At 32.4% G+C, this 22,384-nt stretch overlaps 2 protein-coding genes and 2 non-coding genes across 4 annotated transcripts; 1 reads left to right on the forward strand and 3 right to left on the reverse strand.

The window, feature by feature from the left end:
* Nucleotides 1-4,026: 4,026 nt before the first annotated feature.
* LOC115709113 (mitochondrial import inner membrane translocase subunit TIM8) lies at nt 4,027-5,666 on the forward strand. The gene is made up of 2 exons (XM_030637147.2): nt 4,027-4,215; nt 5,260-5,666. The coding sequence occupies exons 1-2, from the start codon at nt 4,168-4,170 to the stop codon at nt 5,443-5,445; spliced, it is 234 nt and encodes a 77-aa protein (XP_030493007.1). The 5' UTR covers nt 4,027-4,167; the 3' UTR covers nt 5,446-5,666.
* A 92-nt stretch (nt 5,667-5,758) lies between these two features.
* Nucleotides 5,759-8,883, reverse strand: LOC115709112 (probable protein S-acyltransferase 7). Its single transcript, XM_030637146.2, has 5 exons — nt 8,509-8,883; nt 7,738-7,920; nt 7,237-7,533; nt 6,687-6,929; nt 5,759-6,551 (listed from the first exon to the last, which is right to left on the reverse strand). The coding sequence occupies exons 1-5, from the start codon at nt 8,623-8,625 to the stop codon at nt 6,000-6,002; spliced, it is 1,392 nt and encodes a 463-aa protein (XP_030493006.1). The 5' UTR covers nt 8,626-8,883; the 3' UTR covers nt 5,759-5,999.
* Nucleotides 8,884-15,630: 6,747 nt separating this feature from the next.
* On the reverse strand, nt 15,631-15,702 carry TRNAQ-UUG (transfer RNA glutamine (anticodon UUG)). The gene has a single exon. It is a non-coding gene; the product is annotated as a tRNA-Gln (tRNA).
* Nucleotides 15,703-21,594: 5,892 nt separating this feature from the next.
* On the reverse strand, nt 21,595-21,666 carry TRNAQ-UUG (transfer RNA glutamine (anticodon UUG)). Its single transcript has one exon. It is a non-coding gene; the product is annotated as a tRNA-Gln (tRNA).
* Nucleotides 21,667-22,384: the final 718 nt, after the last annotated feature.

Genomic DNA, 22,384 nt, shown 5'->3' on the forward strand with positions numbered 1-22,384 from the left:
TATGTAACGAGAAGATCCATTGGTCGACTTTAATGAACAAATTGAAGAACATAAATAATATAACTAAACTAGAACCTAACCATCTCAGGATTGAGATCATTTGATCTAAGATCAACTAGGTGATATTGAATTAGATAGATATTACGATAAGTTTATTATATCTTATCTAAGTTCAATATCGGTCCCTTCTGATACATACTCCATACATCCAATCTAAGTTTACTTTAACTAATGTACAGGAAAGGACATAACACTTATCTAAGGTGCAAGTAAACTACATTGTAGATTATCATATCAGTTAAATTTTGTGTATTGGTAAATCATTAGAATTTATTTAATCACATAATCTTGATTACTTTCCACTATGTTGACATCACAATAATCAAGAATATTAATGTGATAATGATTTGGATGAATTTATGAATCAAACAAATGATCATGAAATAAATGTGAACCAAATAACACATTAAACAAGTAATAAAATAAATCTGTTTCTTTATTGATAAATAAATATTCAAGATTACATTGAAATGGAGTTTTATTTAGGGCATAAAACTCAACAACAGTGTCTATTGGTTGAATAGAAAAATTAAAGACCGATATACTTCCATATGAATTTTGCTCTAGTACATCCTAGAAGGGCGTGAGAGACTGTTTCCTTCTGGCCATTACAAAGAAGGCAAAAGGGGTGGGAAAGGATTTTTTCTAGAAAAGGCTGAAAGCACATGGCAGCACATGATGGAAGGCTTTCCAGATAAAGTGTTTGATTTTTGGTGGGATTTTTATAGACCAAACTACCTTCTACCGGCTTTTAAAAGCAACATGATTAGAGGAAGAGGCAAAGGGTGAAGAAACTAAGGATTTGGCAAGGTGATAGGTTGAATTTACAGTGAAGTTATCCAAAGGATGACATCTCCAAATAAGGGTATCCTTCATAGCAGGGAAAATAGGAACCTTAAGAATTTCGTCAATAGTGTCCTTCGGGAAATAGAGTTTAAGTCTATCAACATTCCAAGATCTATTTTCTAGAATAAAATGTGAGACCAAATGATTAGGGGGGAAATACATTCTTTAAACTAAAGAGGCCTAGCATTGAGAACCTAAGAAGAACCAATAGTTGAAATTGAGTTGCCATTTCCCACTTTCCAAATGTGGCCCTTTACAAGTAGATTTCTTCCCCACATGATATTTCTCTAGGTGGATGAAGAGTAGCGACCTTTGGGGGCATGAAAGAAATCATTGCTTTTGAAGTACTTGACCTTAAGTAATCTGGACAAGAAAGAAAAATCCTTCAAGCCTGCTTAGCTAATATAGCCTGATTATGATAGACAATGAATCTAAAACTCAAACCCCCCGAAATTCGGAAACACAAAGAAATGACCAATTTTCCATTGGATTTTGTTCTTGTTAGCACTAGAGCCCCACATAAATTTAGTCGTGAGTCTCTCTAGGTGTTTACAGGTAGAAAAGAAAGACGAAAATAAGACATGGTGTAGGATGGGATAGCTTGGACAACAACTTTTATCAGGGTTTCTTTCCCAGTCCTAGAAAAAAACGTTCCATTCTAACAATTGATGTTGGTGCTAGCATTCTGTAAGAGATAGTGGAAGGAAGAACTCTTAAGCCTACCAACACATTAAGGGACTCGTAAGTACTTGCTGATGAACTCTTTATTAGATAGCCCTAAGTTATTGTAGAAGACATTTTTATTATGAAGGCTAGTGTTTGGGGAGAAAAGTATAGAACATTTGGTAAAATTAACCATCTGGCCAGTGGCCTTATTATAAATGTCAAGGATATTTCTTAATAGCTATACAATTCTCAAGGGTAACAGTGGTGAACAACAGACTTTTATCTGAAAAAAGCAAGTGGGAGATCACCGGTGAAGCTCTGTAAATAGAGAAACTCTTAAAAAAATTTACATTCATACTAGTACGGATGGCAGCAGAGAGGCCTTCTGAGACCAACAAAAAGAGATATAGGGGAGAGGGGATCCCCTTGCCTAATGCCCCTGGAAGGATGAAAACTTTGAGAGTGAACCATTGACCAGAATATTGAAGGAGACAGTGGAGAGGCAGCTAAGAATAAAGGAAACAAACCTTCTAGGGAAGCCAAAATTGAGAAGGATGGCTTTCATAAAGTTCCACTTATCGAAGGCCTTTCCCATATCAAGCTTGAGAGCGCCCCATCACAGCTTTCCACTTTTCATGTTATTAATGACATTAACAACTTCATTAGTAATAATAATATTGTCAAAGATAAGTCTATCCAAAAGAAAAGCACTTTGAATTGTTTGAAATTAAAGAGTCTAAGACAACCCTAATTCTATTGGAAAGGACTTTGGCGACAATTTTATACACGGTAGAGCATAAGCTAATGGGCCTGTAATTCTGAACATGTGTACCATTTTTTTTCTTGGGAATTAGAACTGGTAACTCGAAAACTTTCCCTGGTGATGTGGACATCAATATTTGACACGTGGCATGAAGGATGACATCAAGAAGTTGAGTAGACCCGAGTCGCAGTAGTCAACCTGGGAGGGGATCCTAGCCCTGCGCCCAAATTGACTTTAGGATCTCTAGGATGAAAGTTCGGACTAGTATTCTGTACCATGAAGACATGGGGCAACCTAATCCAAGCCTTAGGAGCTGAAATTACATGAACCTGCAACTCGAAAGCCAACCTGGGCACTTAGGGTTTCACTCAGTGCCCAAGTTGACATTCTCAACTAGGGTTTTCACTTTCGGGGCCGTCTTTGTGCAAAGTGGTCAAAACTTGCATTGGGACATCAAATAAACATACCACAGACATATTTGAGGCATCAAAATCAAAATCGGAGCAAGTTGATTTTTGAATATCGGGGCCTGGGGCCCCGAGCACCCAGTGCCCAAGTTGACAATCTGTCAATCTGGGCACCTTCCAAGCATTCGATCGAAGATCTGACTCTTGCATCGAATTTTTCTTCATCAAAAATGGGGAAATATGTCCTTCCAGAGGAAAAAAAATAATTCCTAGTCACAAATAACAAGGCCAAGCTCCCAAGTTGACACCTGGGGCTGGCACTGCGCCCAATTTGACATGTTGTCAACCTGGGCCATTTAAAATAAAGTTTTTCATGAATTCTTTCGAGCATCTTCTTTGTCTTCAAATATATTAATATTTAACTATTTCTGGGAACCAAACGGAATTTCTGAAGGGGCGAAATTGGGCCTCAGCGCTAAGGTTGACACCTAGGGCTGGGCCCAGTGCCCAAGTTGATATTTTGTCAACCTAAGCTATTTCCGATCAAGTTTAGTAAAAAGTATTCTGGGCATTTTTCTATCATAAAAAATAACAAAAATTCAAATAATCGGTATAACCTAAAAACGAAAAAGGTGAGTAATGGGTATCAAATGAGTTATTATAAAAACCAATGTAGTGGTAACCGGTTGAATTTATAAAATAAAAAGATATATAGTGGTATTCTGTTACCATATATACCAAATCATTTTTAAAATAACAAATGTTACTAGTACAACTATCAAATTTTTGAAAATAGAATATAAGAAAAAAAAATCCCACTATAAATGTAAAATTATTGAAAGTTTTATCTTTGATGTAATTATATTTACCAAATTTATAGAAAAATAAATTATATTTGATGTAATTTCACCTTTAAGAGTCATTCACTCTTTGTTCTAAAAAAAATTACAGAAGCAACTATTTTTGAATTTTTTTTACACATTTACCTTAAAATATATATATATTTTTATATTTTATAAAAATAATACAAAAAAAACAAAAAAAAACTACATTAAAATAACAGAAAAACAACATAAAAAATAATATACAAATAATAAAAAACCAATAACAAAATAGTAGGAGTACAATATAAAAATACATCAAAAAATCTTATTTTATATAAATAAAATATTAAATACTTAAAATTCTATACCACTATATTTCTATATTTTTGTATTTTTTTTGAAATAATCCCTCCCAAAAATACACACCATAATGGGCCTGCCCAAATCTAGAATTTGGGCCCACCCAATAGTCTCTTATTTGATGTTCGGGTCGCTCATGGCTCCGAAGTCTGAAACGTCTTCTCTTTGCCTAGGGTTTTAAGAGCGTCTCCAGAATCTCAACAAAAATTGTAGGGTTTTACTAATCATTAATCGAATCGCCATGGATCCTTCAGCTCTTAACAGCCCCGAACTACTCCAGTTCATCAACGTAAGCTGTTATATAGTACTTTTGCTAATTGAAAACATCTGATATGAACTTAAATTCTGCATATTTGTGGTAGAGAGAAGAAGCTCTTTTATATAATGCATTAAAAAATTTCTCCCTTTTTGTGGGGTTTTACTTACTTATGCGGAATCATAATCGGGTTTCTCCAAAATTTATTCAATGGATCGTTTTTTACATTTGCTGTCGTTTCATGAGATGAAGTTTTTTTCCTCTCTCTCATTATTTGTATTTTTTTTTTGGTTAATTTTAGGTAATGAATAATCTGTATGTATATGATATTTGGAATGACATTTTTTGAGAATGCTTAAAAATTTATGTAGATTCAATATGTGGTCAATTCAAATATTTGGAAGTCAACTATGTGTTCTTACAACCCCCCTCTCTCTTCTTTTAATTATTTATTTCATATAGATTATACCATTTTTATATTTCCTATTGTCAATTAGCTTCATACTCATTCAAAAAAAATTGATGAAAGTTATCTAATATAAGAGACAATAATGGAAGTTTTAGACATTTTATCTCATTTCTTTAAGAGATATTTATTTGTAAAACAATGTAGATATGGACATAAATAGATCCACTTTTCTTTGTGCTTGAGATAGTGAAATTGAATTTTTATTGCTTTCTTTCGAAAAACATTACATGGAGTATCTGAAAAAATCCATTTTGTATCCATGCACTGTTTCAGAATTTTGTAGTCTCACTGTTGGTTGCTCTATGATGGTTTAATATTCATAATTCAAATTATCTATGTTCTTTTAAATGATGATAGCAGAACTTTGGATATTTAATTAGTGGAGGTATATCTTGTGTTGTTGAACTATATTCAAATTAATTACCAATGAATTAAGCTATATTTTAGGAATATGCAGTGGAAGTTTGTCTAACCAATATGGTGTCTTCTATTACCTTTAGATTTGTTTTGGAAAAGAGCCAAGATATTTGTGATCTTTCTCTGTCCTACTGCTCTTATTGTCAATCTTATTTTCTGTGGCTTAGCAACTTTTTTGTGTCTTTCTACAGCAAGAGAAGGAAAGAGCGATGCTCAACGAGATGGTGGCGAAGCTTACAAATGTATGCTGGGACAAGTGTGTCACCGGTACACCGGGGAGCAAATTCAGCAACAGTGAACAAACCTGCCTATCAAACTGTGCTCGGCGCTATATGGATTTGAGTGTCATCATCATGAAACGTTTCCAGAACATGTAATGAAGTTCAAGGAAGAGTTTTGATATGCTATTTTCAATTGGAAGATCCCTCTTCTTTTGGGCCTTGTCATAGCCAAATGAGATGAAAATATTTGTAATTTTTGAAGTGTTATAATTTTATTTTTCTTAGAAACCAACTAATATTAGACCTCTTCAAATTTGGCAGTGCCTTATAATTTTTTTAGATTTTCCATATTCAAATAAAGTCTACTTCTATGTTTATTAGCTTCTTTTCAATTTTTTTTTTCTTTTTAATTCAAGCAAAATCTTATTTGGGCTACTAATCCCAATTTCATTAAGACATGCAGGTAATATGATACCATAACACTTGAGCTTATCAAATAAAACAATTACAATGGCACACCAATGCTTGCGAAAGAATTAACTGCACAAGGCCAAGAACATGTCTTAAAAAAATAAAGAGCAAAGCCTTGTACATTTTTGATGGTCTCAGCAGCACAGCAGTTAAAAATCAACACCAACTCCCAAACTTTACATCACTGGCATTATAAGTAGCCAACTCTTTCCCCCTCTTCTCTCAATTTATCTGTACATCTAAGAATTAGGCCGAGATTGTCCAGTCTCTGATGGAAAACTAGTTCCATTCCTTCCTTCAGTGACACGCCTCGAGTCGCCAACTCCAGCAGCAGCCAAAGCAAGAATCTCAGGTGATATGTTCAAGCTTCCACTTCTCCTTCCCCAACTAGAACGCCTCGAGTATGAAACATCTCGTCGCTCTGTGCTTTCTGTTGGAAGGTTTCTGCTTAAATCTGGTGACACATCTGCGTCGTGCAGCGCTTGATCCTTGTCTGGGCCGTCGTCGTTGCTGACATGTTCTTCTTCATAATCACCATTATGAACTGCACCCTCATCCCAGACTGGTTTTCTTCCCATTTCTATGTCATTAATGGCTTTCCCCATTATGGGATTTTCATAGCCCCCAACAATTCGAGGTAGAATAGAAGGGTCCTTGGGAATCTTTTTCCTGAAATTGTTTTTGGATGAAGGAATGCTGCTGCAGAATGTCTCTAAGAAATTTTTAAAGATTCCTTTGTTAAAGGGGTTGACTCGCCTCTCGTATCGATATCTGAAGTTCTCATAAGTTGACTGCAAAACCACATTGAAAACCAGAACAATAACGTTTATAGCAGAAGAAAACTATAAACTTTTTCATGAAAAAGATGGAATCCCAAGAATTGACATGATGAGCATGAAAACAAGTTGAAAATTTGAGATGGTTACCTGGTTTGTACTAATGAGATACAAATGAAAGAAGGTAAGGCCACCAACAAACCAGAAAGCAATGAAAGAGTAAATTATTAGCGCAATCGACGCAGGAGTCTTGATCAAAGCTTTCCAGATTGTCATATCATCATCATCATCATCAGTCATAATCTTCTTGATGTAAACCCAACAAAATCCTTGTACATATAAACAAAGAAGAGTAGCACAGAGGATGAACATGAAGAAGAAACGGTAATTCCGCTGCAGCAAGATCAAAAGAAAATTTTAAGGTCAGACACATTCAAGAAAACTCAATTCAGATGCACCATAATATGCACAAGCTCCAAAAGGAAGGGAGAATATATAGAAAGCAAGAAATTTCAGTATGCTTACTAACCACAAATTTTCATTACAGATCACAACATTTGCATACCAAGTTTAGTTATAGTTGATTGTGTTTCATGCAGGTGAAAATTGCAATATACCCCACATTTCTAATCACTTTATACAAGGCTACTAATATGGAATTTTTAGATAGCATAATACCAGGAGAGACTATGTCAATTACCAGTCCAATACACTGACCAACCCAGGGGCAGTGATGATCGAATTTCTCAACACAATTATTGCATATCGAGCAGTGAGAACAACGAGGCGGTCTGTAAAGCATGCAGGTATCACAGTACTTAATCTTCACAGTTATCCCATTGACAATTACATCCTTAACCCGTGGCATTCGCAGCTGCGGTGTTTGGCCTGCTCCTGTCTCAATGCTCCCTTCAAAATCTTCGGGTTCTGGTGGGTGAGCATTGCGAGGTATTATACCAGGATCTCTTCCAGAGGTTAACAACAGAAGAAACAAATCCTGTAACATAAACACAACTGATATGAGAAAATATGGAAGTCATTTTCATCTTGTAATGTAGGAAAAGTTCAGAAGAATTCTATGTTAATTGACAGGAGTTTTCAGGTGCTTCTTTTCAAACCAATGCAAATATTGTAACATATTCTATTGCAGAAAGAGGGAAAATGCTTTTGAAACTTATAATGGAAAATGAAAGAAGCTTACAAGCACTGCCAGTACAATAACAGCAACCATAATGGATACACCCCAGTGATCTTCAAATTCATCAATGAGTTTCCTGGCTACAAAGACACAAAAGATGGCGACAGGGGCGGAAATGAGAAACACAGTTAGCGCGATTGATCTTACATCTGGTCCAAATACAAGCCTTCCACCACAAAGAAATATCTGCAAATATGAACAATCAGAAAATCTTCAAGAACTGGAAAATACAACTTATCAAACTAATGAAGAAACTTCCTTAAAATATAAATATAAAATTGCTCAAAATTAACTTGTCACAGTTTTTGGAATAAATAATTAAAGCTAAAATACCATGCAAATCACCTAAAACAGTAAAGCCCCAAAATCCTATTCTGCAAAACATACTGGACACATCAAAAGGGTGTGAACTAATACCAAATATGCTGAAACAATCATAAGCTCAAATCAACTAGTTTTACACTCAAAACATCTAATCAACTACACAACTACAGTTAACCCCCCTTTCCAATATTTGAAATCTAGAACAAAAACCCAAGTCCCAAAAAGTAAAACCACAAAGACCCTTTTGAAATCTAAGCAAAACTGAGTTAAAGATCCACATAATTTCAGACAACCAACATCAGAATTTTCCAAACCCAGATGAGAAAGAAACAAAAAGCCCCAAACTTTTGATCCCCTTCCACTTTCCCCTTTAAACAAAAGACAAAAAAGCTCAATTTTTTCTCAAACAAATCAAAACTCAAAGAAGAAGAAGATGTTGATGATACTTACATTGCTTCCTTTCCAAGCCTTGTAAGTTCTAAGCATTACAGTTCCCTCTGCAGCTCCGGTAGCCAAGTCCGAAGCCCCAGGAGGAGGCTGCTGTTGCTGGCGTGGCGCCGCATTCATCTCCCCTCTCTTTCTTTCTCTCTCTAACCTCTTTCTCTCTCTCTCTATGAAAAAGAAGAAAAAAATAAAAAATAAAGTAAAGAGAAAAAAAAAAAGTCAAAGAGAGAAAGCTCTCTATATCTAAAAAGTTGAAGAAGAAAAGGGAAGTGGGTTTGTAATTGTATTTGACTTTGAATTATTATCTGTAATTTGTACTACTAATTCTTCTTCTTATTCTACAAATACAATTATTTTTCAAATTATTATAATAATAATTAGCCTCCATTGTAGATTTTTCTTAACAGAGTTTAAAATTTAACTTCATTTTGTTCATTCATGTACAGAGAGCGGCAACTGTCATGATGACGTGGCAAACGCGGATTGGTCAGAACTTGTCAACTACCAACAGTTTCCAAGTAGTTAAGCTTATAATTAATGTAATGTAGCTTCCTTATTAATTGGATTAGTAATTAATTTTTTTTTTTAATTTTGAATATTATGTTTTTTAGTGTTGTTTTTTTTTTTAACAGTGAGTCCGACAGAGTCAGTAAGATTCAGAGATGAATCAGTGTTATAAAATATTCTATTCCTTAAAACATACAATTGGAATGAAATGGAAATGGAATGGTCATTGGGATTTTCGATTTTAGTATTTTTTTTTATTATTATTATTATTATCCTCAAATTATTCTATTCTGTTCTGTTGTACGCGGAATGTTTACTTACGTGTCGGTTTGTTATTGGATGTGTTTGAAAGGAATCCGAATGTCATTTCAAATTTCCATGTGTTTACCTTTTATGATATATACAATGTTTATTTTATTAATCTATTTTTTAAAAATTATTTTTGTAAGTTACATTAGATTTAGGCTAATTTTTCTTAGAACTTTGATATTTATTAAATCATGTCCTTTAAATTTTTTTCGCCGTAAAAATTCCTCCGAGGACACAATTTACTGCATATCGAAAAATAGATCTAATATTTAATCATTAATACCATTCAAATAGTGAAACTTCTTTTATTTTCTTTTCTTAACAGATTTATCATAATTCAAATTCATGTGAAAATTACATAAAATATGGCTTTTAAAAAATTTTATTATTTTAATATGATACTTTTAAATTTGAACAATTTTATGACATGTTTTTTAATATCTAATATTTTAATTTGAGTAGGTAGGATGATGTGAATTTCTTCTTTTGCTGTGTTGAATCTTCCTTACTGTGTTTTGAACTGAATTTCTCTTTTTTAAGTCATCAATTGTTGCTGTGGGAGATGGACGTCATAATTGCCAGATTTTGAAGGAGATGATCGAGATCAATTATTTGTGATTGGTGTTGTGAGATCGATCGGTGGAGAAGAGATTGATGAGTGCTGTGAGGTTGATGGAAGTGAGAGAGAGATAAATCGCATAAATGGCACAGAGAGAAAAGAAAAGGGTGTAGAGAGAGGTTTTACTTGATCTCTTTTGGTTAGTTTCTAAATTCAAAAGAAAAAATCTGAAATTTTTAATTTTTTTTTTATGGTAATAGACATATTATCTCCCATATTTATTAACTTCTTTTATTTTGAATGCCATATTTGGTGGCATTAAATATTGTTGCCATATTTATGTAAATTAGTCTTTATTTTTTCATATTTATGGAAATAGCCCCAAATAACTTTTGTTAGTTTGTCTTTAGTATTTTTTCTCAAAGGAATGGAAACTTTATTAGCAAATAGAATCGGTTATTACAATAGATAAAAGTCCATGCTGAAATTGTGATCTGGTTATAAATAAGAGCTACGAGCAACACAATGTGCAGCTTTATTTGCAGAATGCTTAATAAAAGACAAATTGACAAAGTTTAGAGAAGCAAAAAGAAGCTCACAATCTTGGATAACAAGACCAAAAGAGGATGGTAAATTCAAAGAACTAAAGACAGCTTGAACTAAGACTAAAGAATTGGTTTCAAACTGTAAACTTCGCCAACCTTTCTAATCAATCCAACTCAGTGCTTATTTGATCCCCAAAGCCTCCACAAAGGCCAGCTCTGCCCAACCATCTTGGCACAACGAGCGAGCTTCAATCATCATACCCGAACTATCACGAGCCACCAATCCAATCCCGTACTTCTTTGTAGAAGCAAAAATTGCTCCATTGACATTCACCTTAATCATATTTGATCCTAGTTTCGTCCAATGCGCTAACTCTGTACCCGATCCCGAAGGAACAAATAGAGAACCCCTTTTCTTTGATTGAGCATATGACCATTGATTAAGGACCACACGAGCTGAAAGAATAACATCTGCCGCAGAAGAAGACTTTTCCCACCAAATCACTGAGTTCTAAGCATTCCACATCGCCTAAGCCACCATTGCTGCCTCTTCTCTCAAACCAGACGCAGTAGAGTGCTGCTGCAACATCTTGCCAAACCAATCATGAAAATCTTGTCCATTTACGTTACCACAATTCACGATTGAAGGGGACCAACAAGATCTTGCAAAGTGACAGCTTACCAACAAGTGGAAAATTGATTCAGCCGCTTGATTACACACAGGGCAAGTCATATCAATTAGAACATGTTTAGACACTAGTTGAACCTTAGTTGTAAGACAACCACTAAGAGCACGCCATAGGGCAAGTCATATCAATTAGAACATGTTTAGACACTAACTGAATTTTAGTTGCAAGACAACTGCTAAGAGCACGCCATAAAAATTGATGAACTTTAGGAGAAATTTTTAAATCCTAAGCAATTTTCCACAAAACACCTCATCATTATTTAAAAGAATAACATCATCTTTATGAAAAAATTTATTAGCTTCCTTAACTTGAAATTGCCCATGAATATTCATAGACCAGTACCAACTATCTTCAGCAACGGTATGGTTAAGATAAATGTTGTAGATGAGTTCTTGATCTCTCTCATTAAACAAGTCTGCCTGCAATGATTTCAGAATCCTAATTTCTTGAGTCTACCATCATAAGATCTGAAACTAAGCAGTTATCAAGATCAATTAAAGAAGAGGTAACAAAGGGAAAAGAGGCATCAGGAAGCCATGGATCCCTTAGAACATTAATGTTTGAACTATGGCCAACCGACCGACAGGCTCCATCTTTAATCAAGTCTTGAGTTTCAAAAATGCTCTTCCAAATAATGCTTGGATTATTTCCAAGAGTTGCATTAAGGAAGGAACCCTAAGGGTAGTAACGGGCTTTGTAAAGGCGAGCAAACAAGAGAAGATTCATTCGTTAATAGGCATCAAGACTGCTTGCCCAACATAGACAAGTTGAAATCTCGCAGGTCACGAAAGCCAAGGCCACCATGATGTTTGTGCACGCTCAATTGATGCCAACTAATCCAACTTACTCCACGACTTTGAGTCGAGCTTGAGCCCCACCAGAATTTTCTCATCATTCCTTCCAACTTAGTATATGTTTCAACTGGTAACAAAAAAACCAACATAGCAAATGTAGGAAGAGCTTGAGCCACTGTTTTCAATAGAACTTCCTTACCTGCCTTTTATAACAATTTTCCTTTCTAACTTTGATTTTTTTTTCCATCTTGTCTTTAAGAAAACCAAGAATAATATTTTTGTTTCGACCCATTGTACAAGGCAAACTCAAATAAAGACTATTTGCAGGAGCTTCTATCATACACAACGTTCTACACATTGAATCTTTAGTGGCCTGAGAGGTCTTCAAACTAGAAAAGATACTTGATTTGGAAGCATTAATACACTAACCAGAAGCTGTCTTAAAAACTTTTAACAACCCGATAACATTCCTTGATTTCCGTTCTGTAGCTTTGCAATAAGTATAACTGTTATTCGTAAAAAAAATATGTGATAAATAACAGGAGCACCATTACACATTCGACACCCATGAAGATAAATTGATCATGAATATTGATAATGGTGATGATAAATTGATAATAGTAGTAGTAATATAATAGTAATGGTAATGTTAATGAGAATTAATGAATATTGGAATAAATGATAAATTAACAAAATTGTCTTCACATCCTTCAAACTTTTAAGGGATAATTACATAAATATCAAATTTTGAATTTTTTTACAATTTTACGTTTAAAGTTATTTCTTTATATTTTTACGGTATTTTACAAAAACACAAGAAAACTACATTAAAGTAATAAGAAAATAACATCAAAACAACATAAAAAATAATATACAAATAACAAAAAATGAACAACAAAATAACAAAAGTGTAATATAAAAAGATCGTATTATATATAAATAAAATCTAAAAAACCGTAAAAATATTGAAAAATTCGTATAAATTGTATTTTTGTAATTTTTTTAATTGTTTTTGTGTTTTTTTTATTAAAAAAATTATTCCTACTTTTAATGTAGTTCTGTTCTCTATTTATAGACATATACTTTTACTTGAATGCGTAAGATAGAGTAGTTGCGAAATAGATAGGGATAAGTTGAGGATTACCTTTTTGTTATATCTATTAATAAAAAATACATTCATATTATATTTCATTAAAATATACTCACTTTTGTGAGTGGGTTGCCCAATATACTTTTACTCTCCACTTAAGTCTAGTACATAATTTATAGGTTAATTAGGATTTTTGCCCCTTGAATTTTGACATGTACCAAATCATGCCCCCTAAACTTTTAAGGTCGTTAAAGATGCCCCCTGAACTATTGAGATTGTTGGATTTAAGGACTTTTGTCTAATTTTCAATTTTACTATTTCAGTGATTGTTTATGTACTAAATCATGCTCCCCAGACTTTGATATCTACCAAATCATGTCCCCTGAACTTTGACATGTACTAAATTATGGCCCTTGAACTTTCATCCATGTTAGACTTTTTTTTACTAAAATTGAAAAAAAGTCCTTAAATCCAACAATCTCAATAGTTCAGGAGATATTTTTAACAAACTTAAAAGTTCAGGGGGCATGATTTTGTACATGTCAAAGTTGAGGGGGCAAAAATCTTAATTAGCCTAATTTATATTAGTTTAAGGGATATAATGGGAGCATCATCTATAAAGTGGGTATATCTTAAATAATATAGAAACGAAGGTAAAAATATAAAAAGTAAAATAAAGTAGGTATACAATAATTTTCGATATGATATGAAAATTGAAACTAGACGAAATAAACAAGTTGGTTCTTTTTGAGTTTGTACTCATGAGAGCATTAAACTTGCAATGACAAAGGCATTATCTTGATCACCTTCTTGTAGTTGAAAAGGGCTCATGCACAAGATTATTGGAGAATTTTCATTTTTATAGTTTTTTTGAGAAAAGTTTGGAAAAATATCATTTTTTTTAAAAAGGATTTTATGGGAAAAATTCGGAAGAGTTTAAAAATAGGAATAATTACATAAGGCACTATTTTTTGTAAAATATTTACATTTTTACGTTCAAAGAATGTTTTTTTACATTTTTACGGTTTTCCAAAAAATAACACGAAAACAACATAAAATCAACAAGAAAACAACGTAAAAGTAACATCAAAATAACAACAAAAAAACAACGAAAAATAACATACATATAACAAAAAATTAACAACAAATGAACAAAATTTCAACATAAAAAGACCGTATTTTATGTAAATAAAATAAAAAAAGTCGTAAAAATATTTAAAATTCCGTGAAACAGTATTTTTGTTGTTTTTGTGCATTTGTGAAATTAACCCTTAAAAATATGCAAAAACAATATAAGTCAAGGGGTAATTGGTTGCCTTAAGCGGTAACAAGTTACCTAAATTAATTTTCACATATTTTCTTAACTTATATTTATTTTTATTTTTTTGAAAAAAAAATCATATTTTTACACATTATCTAAAAACGTATGTAATTTCCTTTTTTTGTAGAACTAGGAATACGTATTTAAGTTATTATTATTATTTTTTATGCAATTCCTTTATGTTATTAGTAGTTTCATATAATGTTGATGGGAAAAATAAAAGGAAAAATTACATAAATTGTTATTTTTTGTAAAATTACACTTTATCAAAACAACAACTAATTAAATAATATCAAAATAATATAAAAAATAATATACAAATAGCAAAATATTAACAAAAAAATAACAAGAATACAATATAAAAATACATCGAAATACTATATTTTATGTAAATAAAATATTAAAAACCGTAAAAATATATTAAAATTTTGTAAAACCATATTTTTGTAATTTTTTATTATTTTTATGTTTTTTTTTTTTTTTAAAAAAATATCAAAATAGAAAACACAATAAGCCTACTGCAGAGCCCAAATAAAAAAAAAATCCAGATACAATAAAGTGCAAAAGGTAGGCCCAATTAGGCCTAAGTATCGAAGCAGCCCAAAGTAAGGATAGTAATGATCGGAAAGCATGATCATAGTGCCACTTGGACAGAATCTGAATAAAGATTTGAATGCATACAAATACTTATAAATACACAAAAACGATAAAAAAAAACAAAAAATTAAATTATCATATATACTATTTTTTTAATTTTTTTCTTAAATTTATGGTTTAGATTGCTCTGGTGGTTTCTCTTGTTGTTTCTATGTAGGTTGTTATACGAATTTTAATTACGATTTAGGTTATTTCGTTAGTTGTTATAGGAGTTTCTATATGGAGCTTCGTAAAAATACACACAAAAAAAAAACTATTTAAAGTGTAAAAATAAAAAAGTCCCTAAAAAAAGTTATAAAAATATAGTCGTATAAAATTTTAAAATACTAAAATGTTAATTATATATATAATTTTTTTATATATATAAATATGTATAGATTAAATTGAATCTGTTATTTTTATATATATATATCAATCAATATTTAGTCTATACAAGTGTGGATTTTAATTTTTCTAATCTAATTCATCCGTACTAGATCTTATGAACACAAAATAAACACAAATTTCATGGGCTTGACTTTGTAAAAAGGCCCCAAAAAAATATGTTGAGGGGATTCAAAATTGGCCCAACCTTCTTTAAATGGGCTTCACTTTTCTCAAAAGATTCAAAACTTTAAAGAAGTTTTCTGTAACAATCTTTTATATATTTGATAAAAGAGGTCCTACCGGGAGTCGAACCCAGGTCGCTGGATTCAAAGTCCAGAGTGCTAACCACTACACCATAGAACCTCTGCTGGTCAATTATCCCAATAATACAATTTTAATGAAATAACTGTTTCATTTTGTTTTAGTGAATGCTTTTTTCACTGTGGTCATCATGTAATTTCTTTTATAATTTTCCATTAAACATACTTAATTTTGTTGACAACATTAAATGATATGAGATCTAAGGTTAAGTAAATATATTTGTGACAATTTTTAGAGCTAGAGTTTAAATAATAAAGGAGATACACAATTGTTTTGATGGTGGGTATAGTTTGTTCATAAGCTGAAGCACAAACAATTTTATAGATAACTTGAAATGAAATTTTTGTTCAGATGTGAAATTTTGCTAAAGAAAACTATTGTGAGAGAAAAAAAATAAAGCAAAAACTGAGAAAATAATTTTTCTATTTTTTTTTGGGAAAAAAACAAAAAAATACAAAAAAGGAAAAAAAATTACAAAAATACTTTAGGCCGGCCCATTAAACATTTATACAGTCCACATACAAATATTTACAAAAATACCACATGCACTAAGCCTTCAGCTGTACAGAGCGAACCATGAAGATGAAAATACGCGCTCGTTTCAAAACTGCAAAACAACCAAAATGAAACCAAAGCGAGAAAAATACAACTATTAATTCAATTGATCTGATTCAAATAAAACTGATGAAAAAGCACAATGACCACAACTATATTAAATTGAATTAAGTGTTGTGGTTTTTCAAGTTGATTTACAGTTGCATCATTATTTTATATTAGTTTAATTCAATTGTTTGCAAGAATTTATTTTGGAAATAAGAAAAGGAGAAAACACTTTGAGAAATAGTTAGTTTCTGAAATAAATTTAAACGTTTCTTAATAGTTTCATTTTAGTTTTATTATAGTTTATTAACAGCAATAAATATAAATTGTAAATAAACAAGTATACAAACTATAATAAAACTATAAAAAAAACTAAAAACAAACTGACAAGCAGAAACAACTCTACGAATATAAACTACAAACATCTAAATCGAATTGTTACCTAAAAAAGAACAGCAAACAACTATACCTAATAATATTCCCAAAACACATCATACATAAACATATTAAACTATTAAAAAACTAGAAAAAAAAACTAAAACCCACTGATTAGAGACACTAAAACAAAAACAAATGTTTCAAAATATCTAAAAAAAACTAGAAACACAAACAGAACATAAAACACAACAAAAATGAAACGAAAGTAATAAGAAACAAACTAAAATGCCAAACCCAAGAACAAAATAAAATTGATTAAACAAAAATAAAGTCCTAAAAATCCAAAGAAAACCAAACGAAATTTTAAAATGAAAAACCTAAAATATCACAAACCAGAAAAAACCAAAACGATGAAATGGAAATACAAGAAAATGTTTAAAATGGGGGGAAACGAAAATGAAACCGAAAACAAACCTCAGTTCGAACAGCAGCACCAACATTATTGTTTTTCCCATAAACATCTTCAGCCATTTTTTCTTGCACACGGACCTTTGTTTTCTTCTTAGGAGGAGCTCTCCCACGCTTCGTTAATGGAGGAGCAAAATCAGAGTCTTCCTCCTCAATAAAAGGACGTTTTTACTTAGCTTTATTAGCTAGTGATTTCAAACTCATTTTGAATTTTTTTTTTTTGAACAGAGGAAGGAGATGAAGAAGAACGGGTCACATCCATTTTATATAAAGATTGAGAAACAAAAAGAAAGAGAGAAAAAGGTTATGGGATGGTTTAGTGGGAGTTGAAAAAATTTTGAAGAACAAAAATGAGAGGGAAAATGGTTGAGGAATCGTGGGGAGTTAAGGTTCAACAATGGAGGTTATTTGTTATTTCAAAAAAAAAAAAACTGAAATGAAATAAAAAAATCAAAGGAAAACAAAAGAAAAAGAGAGAGGGAAGTGATTGAGGGATGCATGATGGTTGATAGGTGAGTTGACGTGACTGGTGCATAGATGTGATGTGTATGTGGTATATGTGTAATAAAATATAGAGAAAAGGTAAAAAAGTTGCTGCTTTAACCGTGTGTAGGTTTATATGTAATAAAGTGTGTAATTTGTATTTTTGGTGTAAAAATTTCTTTTTCTTTTTAATTTATAATTGTGCATCCGATAAAAACCATTTTCTTTCTGTAAAATAATTATAATTTTGAAAAAAAAAAAAAATCTCATAAAACTATAAATTTATAAAATGGGAAAATTTATTTTTAATGCTTAAAAAAATATCATCTAACAAAATTTAGACTCCTAATTAATTTATACAATTAAATATTATTTTTTTCAATTTCTACCTAAAATACTCTCCCTTTCATTTTCCTTCTCTCTTTGTCTCTTTCTCTTCCTCTTTCTCGTACCATGAGACACTTAAACTCAGGTACCGAGACCACCAACCACCACCACTGAACTTCTTTTCCTCCACCACCGAACTTCCTCATCTACCCAAAACTTAATCCAACAACCCCTAAATCTTACCTACCCAAATTTTTCTCTCTTCCTCCTCCTCGGCTTCGCTCAACTACCATTGCCATTTGCCACTGCCCACCTAACCCTCCCCCAACCAGAAGCTTATTGAATTCATATTTATTTGAGACATTAGATGGTGGTGGAGGGTCTGATAGTTGAGTGTTGTTGATAAGTAAATGTTATTCAAATAAATAATATTTTTAGTTTTAAATATATTTATATTATTATTCAAAAAAATGAATATTAATCTATATTAAATAAAAATAAGAATATAAATATTAGTGGTCGACTGGTTCCGCCACTAATAATAGTATCAATTTACGAATCAGACACTATTATTAGCGGCGGGAGTGCCAGTTCGCTGCTAATACTAATTGTTAGCTGTAGGGGATTCAGTCAGCCACCAATACTAATTATTAGGAACCAAGTATTATCGACAGAGTAATAGAAATGGATCCTATCGATATTACTCTTTTCACAATGAACTAAGGGATTCTTATTACCATCGGACTGCTCTACCTCTAATAACGATAAATATTGTAGTAATTTGATATTTTTTTATAAGTAATTTGCGGCCAAACTCCCTATACTTTTATGTTTGTTACGGTTTAACCCCCTTACTCGAAAAATTATGGCTAAACTTTCTGGACTCGATAATTGTTTTGCTCTGTAGTCCTTCCGTCCATTTTGTTCTATTAAATGCCAAAATGGACTGCCATGGTGTACACAAGTGTACATGTGGCGAAATTTTATTAGTCCACCTAATTTTAATAATTAAAAAATAAAAAATAATTTCAAAATTAAAAATTTTAAAATAAAAAAAATTAATTTTTTTTTCTTTATTTCTTTCCCTTTTTTTTTTTTTTTTTTTCTTTCTTTCTTTTTTCTTTGTTTTTCTTTATGTTTCTTCTTCTTCTTCTTCTTCTTCACACTGCCCAGAAAACTACCCCCAAAAACACCCACCACTCACCTACCTCCACCCCAAAATCAAGCACCACCCCGGCCAGACCCCAACCCCGGCGAGACCACGTCTCTCTTTTCCTTCTCTCCATCGTCTCTCTTTTGATCTTGACAAGACCACCACCCAGAGAACAAATAACTCAAATCTAAAATTCGCAACCCATTACAAAGAATTCTTTGGTCTCTTTTATTTGGTAGGGGCACGACGGGTTCGAGTTTGCAGGGAGCGACGACGTTTGGGTTCCAGGGGTCGACCTGTTTGGGTTTGCAGGGGGTCGACGACGTTTTGATTTGCAGGGGATCGATGCCGTTCTGGGGCTGAGGCGTTTGGGTTCGTAAAGGGTCAGGGTTTTTAGGGTTGTGGGTTTTGGGAAAATGGACGAGAGGAGGGTCGGAGCACAGTACTCCTAATCCGTCCGTTGCCGGTGTCGCACAAGCAAAGAGAAAGAGAGATATTAATGAGAGAGGAAGAGAGAGAGAGAGAGAGAGAGAGAGAGAGAGAGAGAGAGAGAGAGAGAGAGAGAGAGAGAGAGAGAGAGAGAGAGAGAGAGAGAGAGAGAGAGAGAAATGATGATTTTGGTTTTAGGGTTTTTAATTAAAGGAAAAAGAAAAAATAATTTTTTTTTATATTTTAATTATTTTTTTAATATTTATATTATTAATATTAAGTGGACTAATGAAAATTTTTCACGTGTACACTTACGTACTTTGTGACAGTCCACTTTGGTACTTAACAGATTAAAATAGACGGAAGGACTACAGAGCAAAATAATTCTCGAATCCAGAGAGTATAGCCATAATTTTTCGAGTAAGGGAATTAAACCGTAACAAACATAAAAGTATAGAAAATATGGCCGCAAATTATCTTTTGATCCCAACGAGACCACCACCCAAAGATGTAACGTCCTCGCTTCAAGCCTCCATTGGGTCCTTACACCCATGGAATAATGGCTCTTATACACGGGTACGCCACTCTGGCTGCTTCCTGGATTGATGACTGACCCTACAGACCAACACAAGTATTTCCAGTGTGCTTTGTCCTCACTCACACGCTTCCTGAGAAAACTTCCCAGGAGGTCACCCATTCTGAAATTGCCCCAGGTCAAGCACGCTTAACTGTGGAGTTCTTTCGTGATGGGCTACCGAAAAACAAGATGCACCTTGTTGATATAGGTAGTACCAATCAATCCATTTAAGCCCTCTTCAATTGTGTAGTCCCATACCTACACACCCTCAGAAATCATCCCACTTGACCTTCCCCAGGCGATGTGGGATTGCACAGCTTACCCGGTATTTCCCCTTACGGATCACGGGACTACTTACTGTCACAAAAGAACAAATAACTCAAATTTAAAATCCGCAACCCATTACAAAGAATTATTTGGTTTCTTTTATTTGATAGGGGCACAACGAGTTCGGGTTCCAAAGGTCGACCTGTTTGGGTTCGTAGGGGCAGTGACGAAGCCATAAATTTAGTTGAGTGAGGGCTTGAATAAATATTAAGTCAAAACTAATAAAAATAACTGATAAATGTATCTTTCAAATTTTCATCTTTAACAAAATAAAATAAAATATTGTTAATAATATTATTTTATTTTTTTTAATAAAGTATTATTTTTTTTATTATTTGTATTGGACTACTTTTAAAATGGGCTTGATTAGAATGAGAGTAGCTCATGAGTCATGATTAAGATATTGAGTGAGGGCTTTTGTGAATTGGGCTTTAATAAATTGAGTGAAGTGAATTAATATATGTATTTATCTACATATAAAAAATTTAATGTATATATTTGAGTGAGGGCTTTAGCCTACATATGGGCTAAAGTCCCTCCGTCCCTGCGTAGGGGGGTCGATGACGTTTTGATTTGCAGGGGATCGATGACGTTCTGGGGTTGAGGCATTTGGGTCCGTAGAGGGTCAGGGTTTTTAGGGTTGTGAGTTTTGGGAAAATGGACGAGAGGAGGGTCAGAGCACAGTTGTCCTAATCCGTTCGTTAGTGTCGCACAAGCAAAGAGAAAGAGAGAGATTAATGAGAGAGGAAGAAAGAGAGAGATATGATGATTTTGGTTTTAGGGTTTTCAATTAACGAAAAAAGAAAAAATATTTTTTTTATATTTTTAATTATTTTATTAATATTTATATTATTAATATTAAGTGAACTAATGAAAATTTTCCACGTGTACACTTACGTACTTTGTGACAGTCCACTTTAATACTTAAAAGACTAAAATAGATGGAAGGACTACAGAACAAATAATTTTCGAATCCAGAGAGTATAGCCATAATTTTTGAGTGAGGGAATTAAACCGTAATAAACATAAAAGTATAGAAAATTTGGCTGCAAATTATTTTTTTTTAATGAAAATAGTAATTTGGTACTCTTTACTTTTTGGGAGTCCAATGTTGTAATAAAAGTAAGTTTGAAAACTCATTATGATTTACTGCCTTAGGGACAAAAATGTCTTTTTAAGGGATGGATAAAAGAGGTCCTACCGGGAGTCGAACCCAGGTCGCTGGATTCAAAGTCCAGAGTGCTAACCACTACACCATAGAACCCTTATTGATTTGTGAAGCCAAAAATATTTTAAAACAATAATTTTATCTTTTACTTTGTCTTGCAAATTATTTCCTACTCAACACTTAAACCAAACATAAATATGATCTATATATACATACATGAACATACACTAACAATATTTTTTTGTTTATTATTACTGAATAAGTGAGATTTGTACGTAGCTATGTAATTTCAAATATTTATTATGTACCATAGTGAAGAAGAGTCGTGCATGTCCTGCCACCTGTTAAAATTACATGCAAGATTACAACAAGTTTGTACCTTCTAGAAGTATAGTGAAAAAAGTCATGAAGAAAAAGAATTAAGAAGCTAGATATACATATTACGTAGCAAGATAATATCAAAGGCATGCAACATGATGAATATATATCCACAATGATCCCCCTCCACATATATTATATATTTATACAATATATTTTGATTATATGTATATAGTATGTACAGATATGTACCTATATTGCACGAAATAATAATAAAATATATCTTAATATATTTTACAAATCAGTATTATTATTTAAAAAGTTATACGTATCTTATAATAAATAATATTAAATTAGTAATTAATAAACAACAAAAATTTGCAATGATATCTTTCATTAATAGATTAGCTTAGATTATATTATTTATTAATTAACTTCTTCAATTAATTATCAAAAATAAAAGCAAGTATTGCACACACAATTTACTTTTGTGAAG

The sequence above is a fragment of the Cannabis sativa genome, chromosome 3 (genome assembly GCF_029168945.1).
Source record: "Cannabis sativa cultivar Pink pepper isolate KNU-18-1 chromosome 3, ASM2916894v1, whole genome shotgun sequence".
In the NCBI taxonomy this organism is placed as follows: Eukaryota; Viridiplantae; Streptophyta; class Magnoliopsida; order Rosales; family Cannabaceae; genus Cannabis; species Cannabis sativa.

Bases quoted from the DNA above. Each gene is read 5' to 3' on its own strand.
- LOC115709113 (XM_030637147.2), top strand. From the start codon at position 4,168: ATGGATCCTTCAGCTCTTAACAGCCCCGAACTACTCCAGTTCATCAAC. The intron at 4,216-5,259 runs GTAAGCTGTTAT...GTCTTTCTACAG, and splicing joins AACTACTCCAGTTCATCAAC to CAAGAGAAGGAAAGAGCGAT.
- LOC115709112 (XM_030637146.2), bottom strand. From the start codon at position 8,625: ATGAATGCGGCGCCACGCCAGCAACAGCAGCCTCCTCCTGGGGCTTCG. The intron at 7,534-7,737 runs GTAAGCTTCTTT...TTTATGTTACAG, and splicing joins TTATTGTACTGGCAGTGCTT to GATTTGTTTCTTCTGTTGTT. The intron at 6,930-7,236 runs GTAATTGACATA...ATCTTGCTGCAG, and splicing joins TTGGTCAGTGTATTGGACTG to CGGAATTACCGTTTCTTCTT.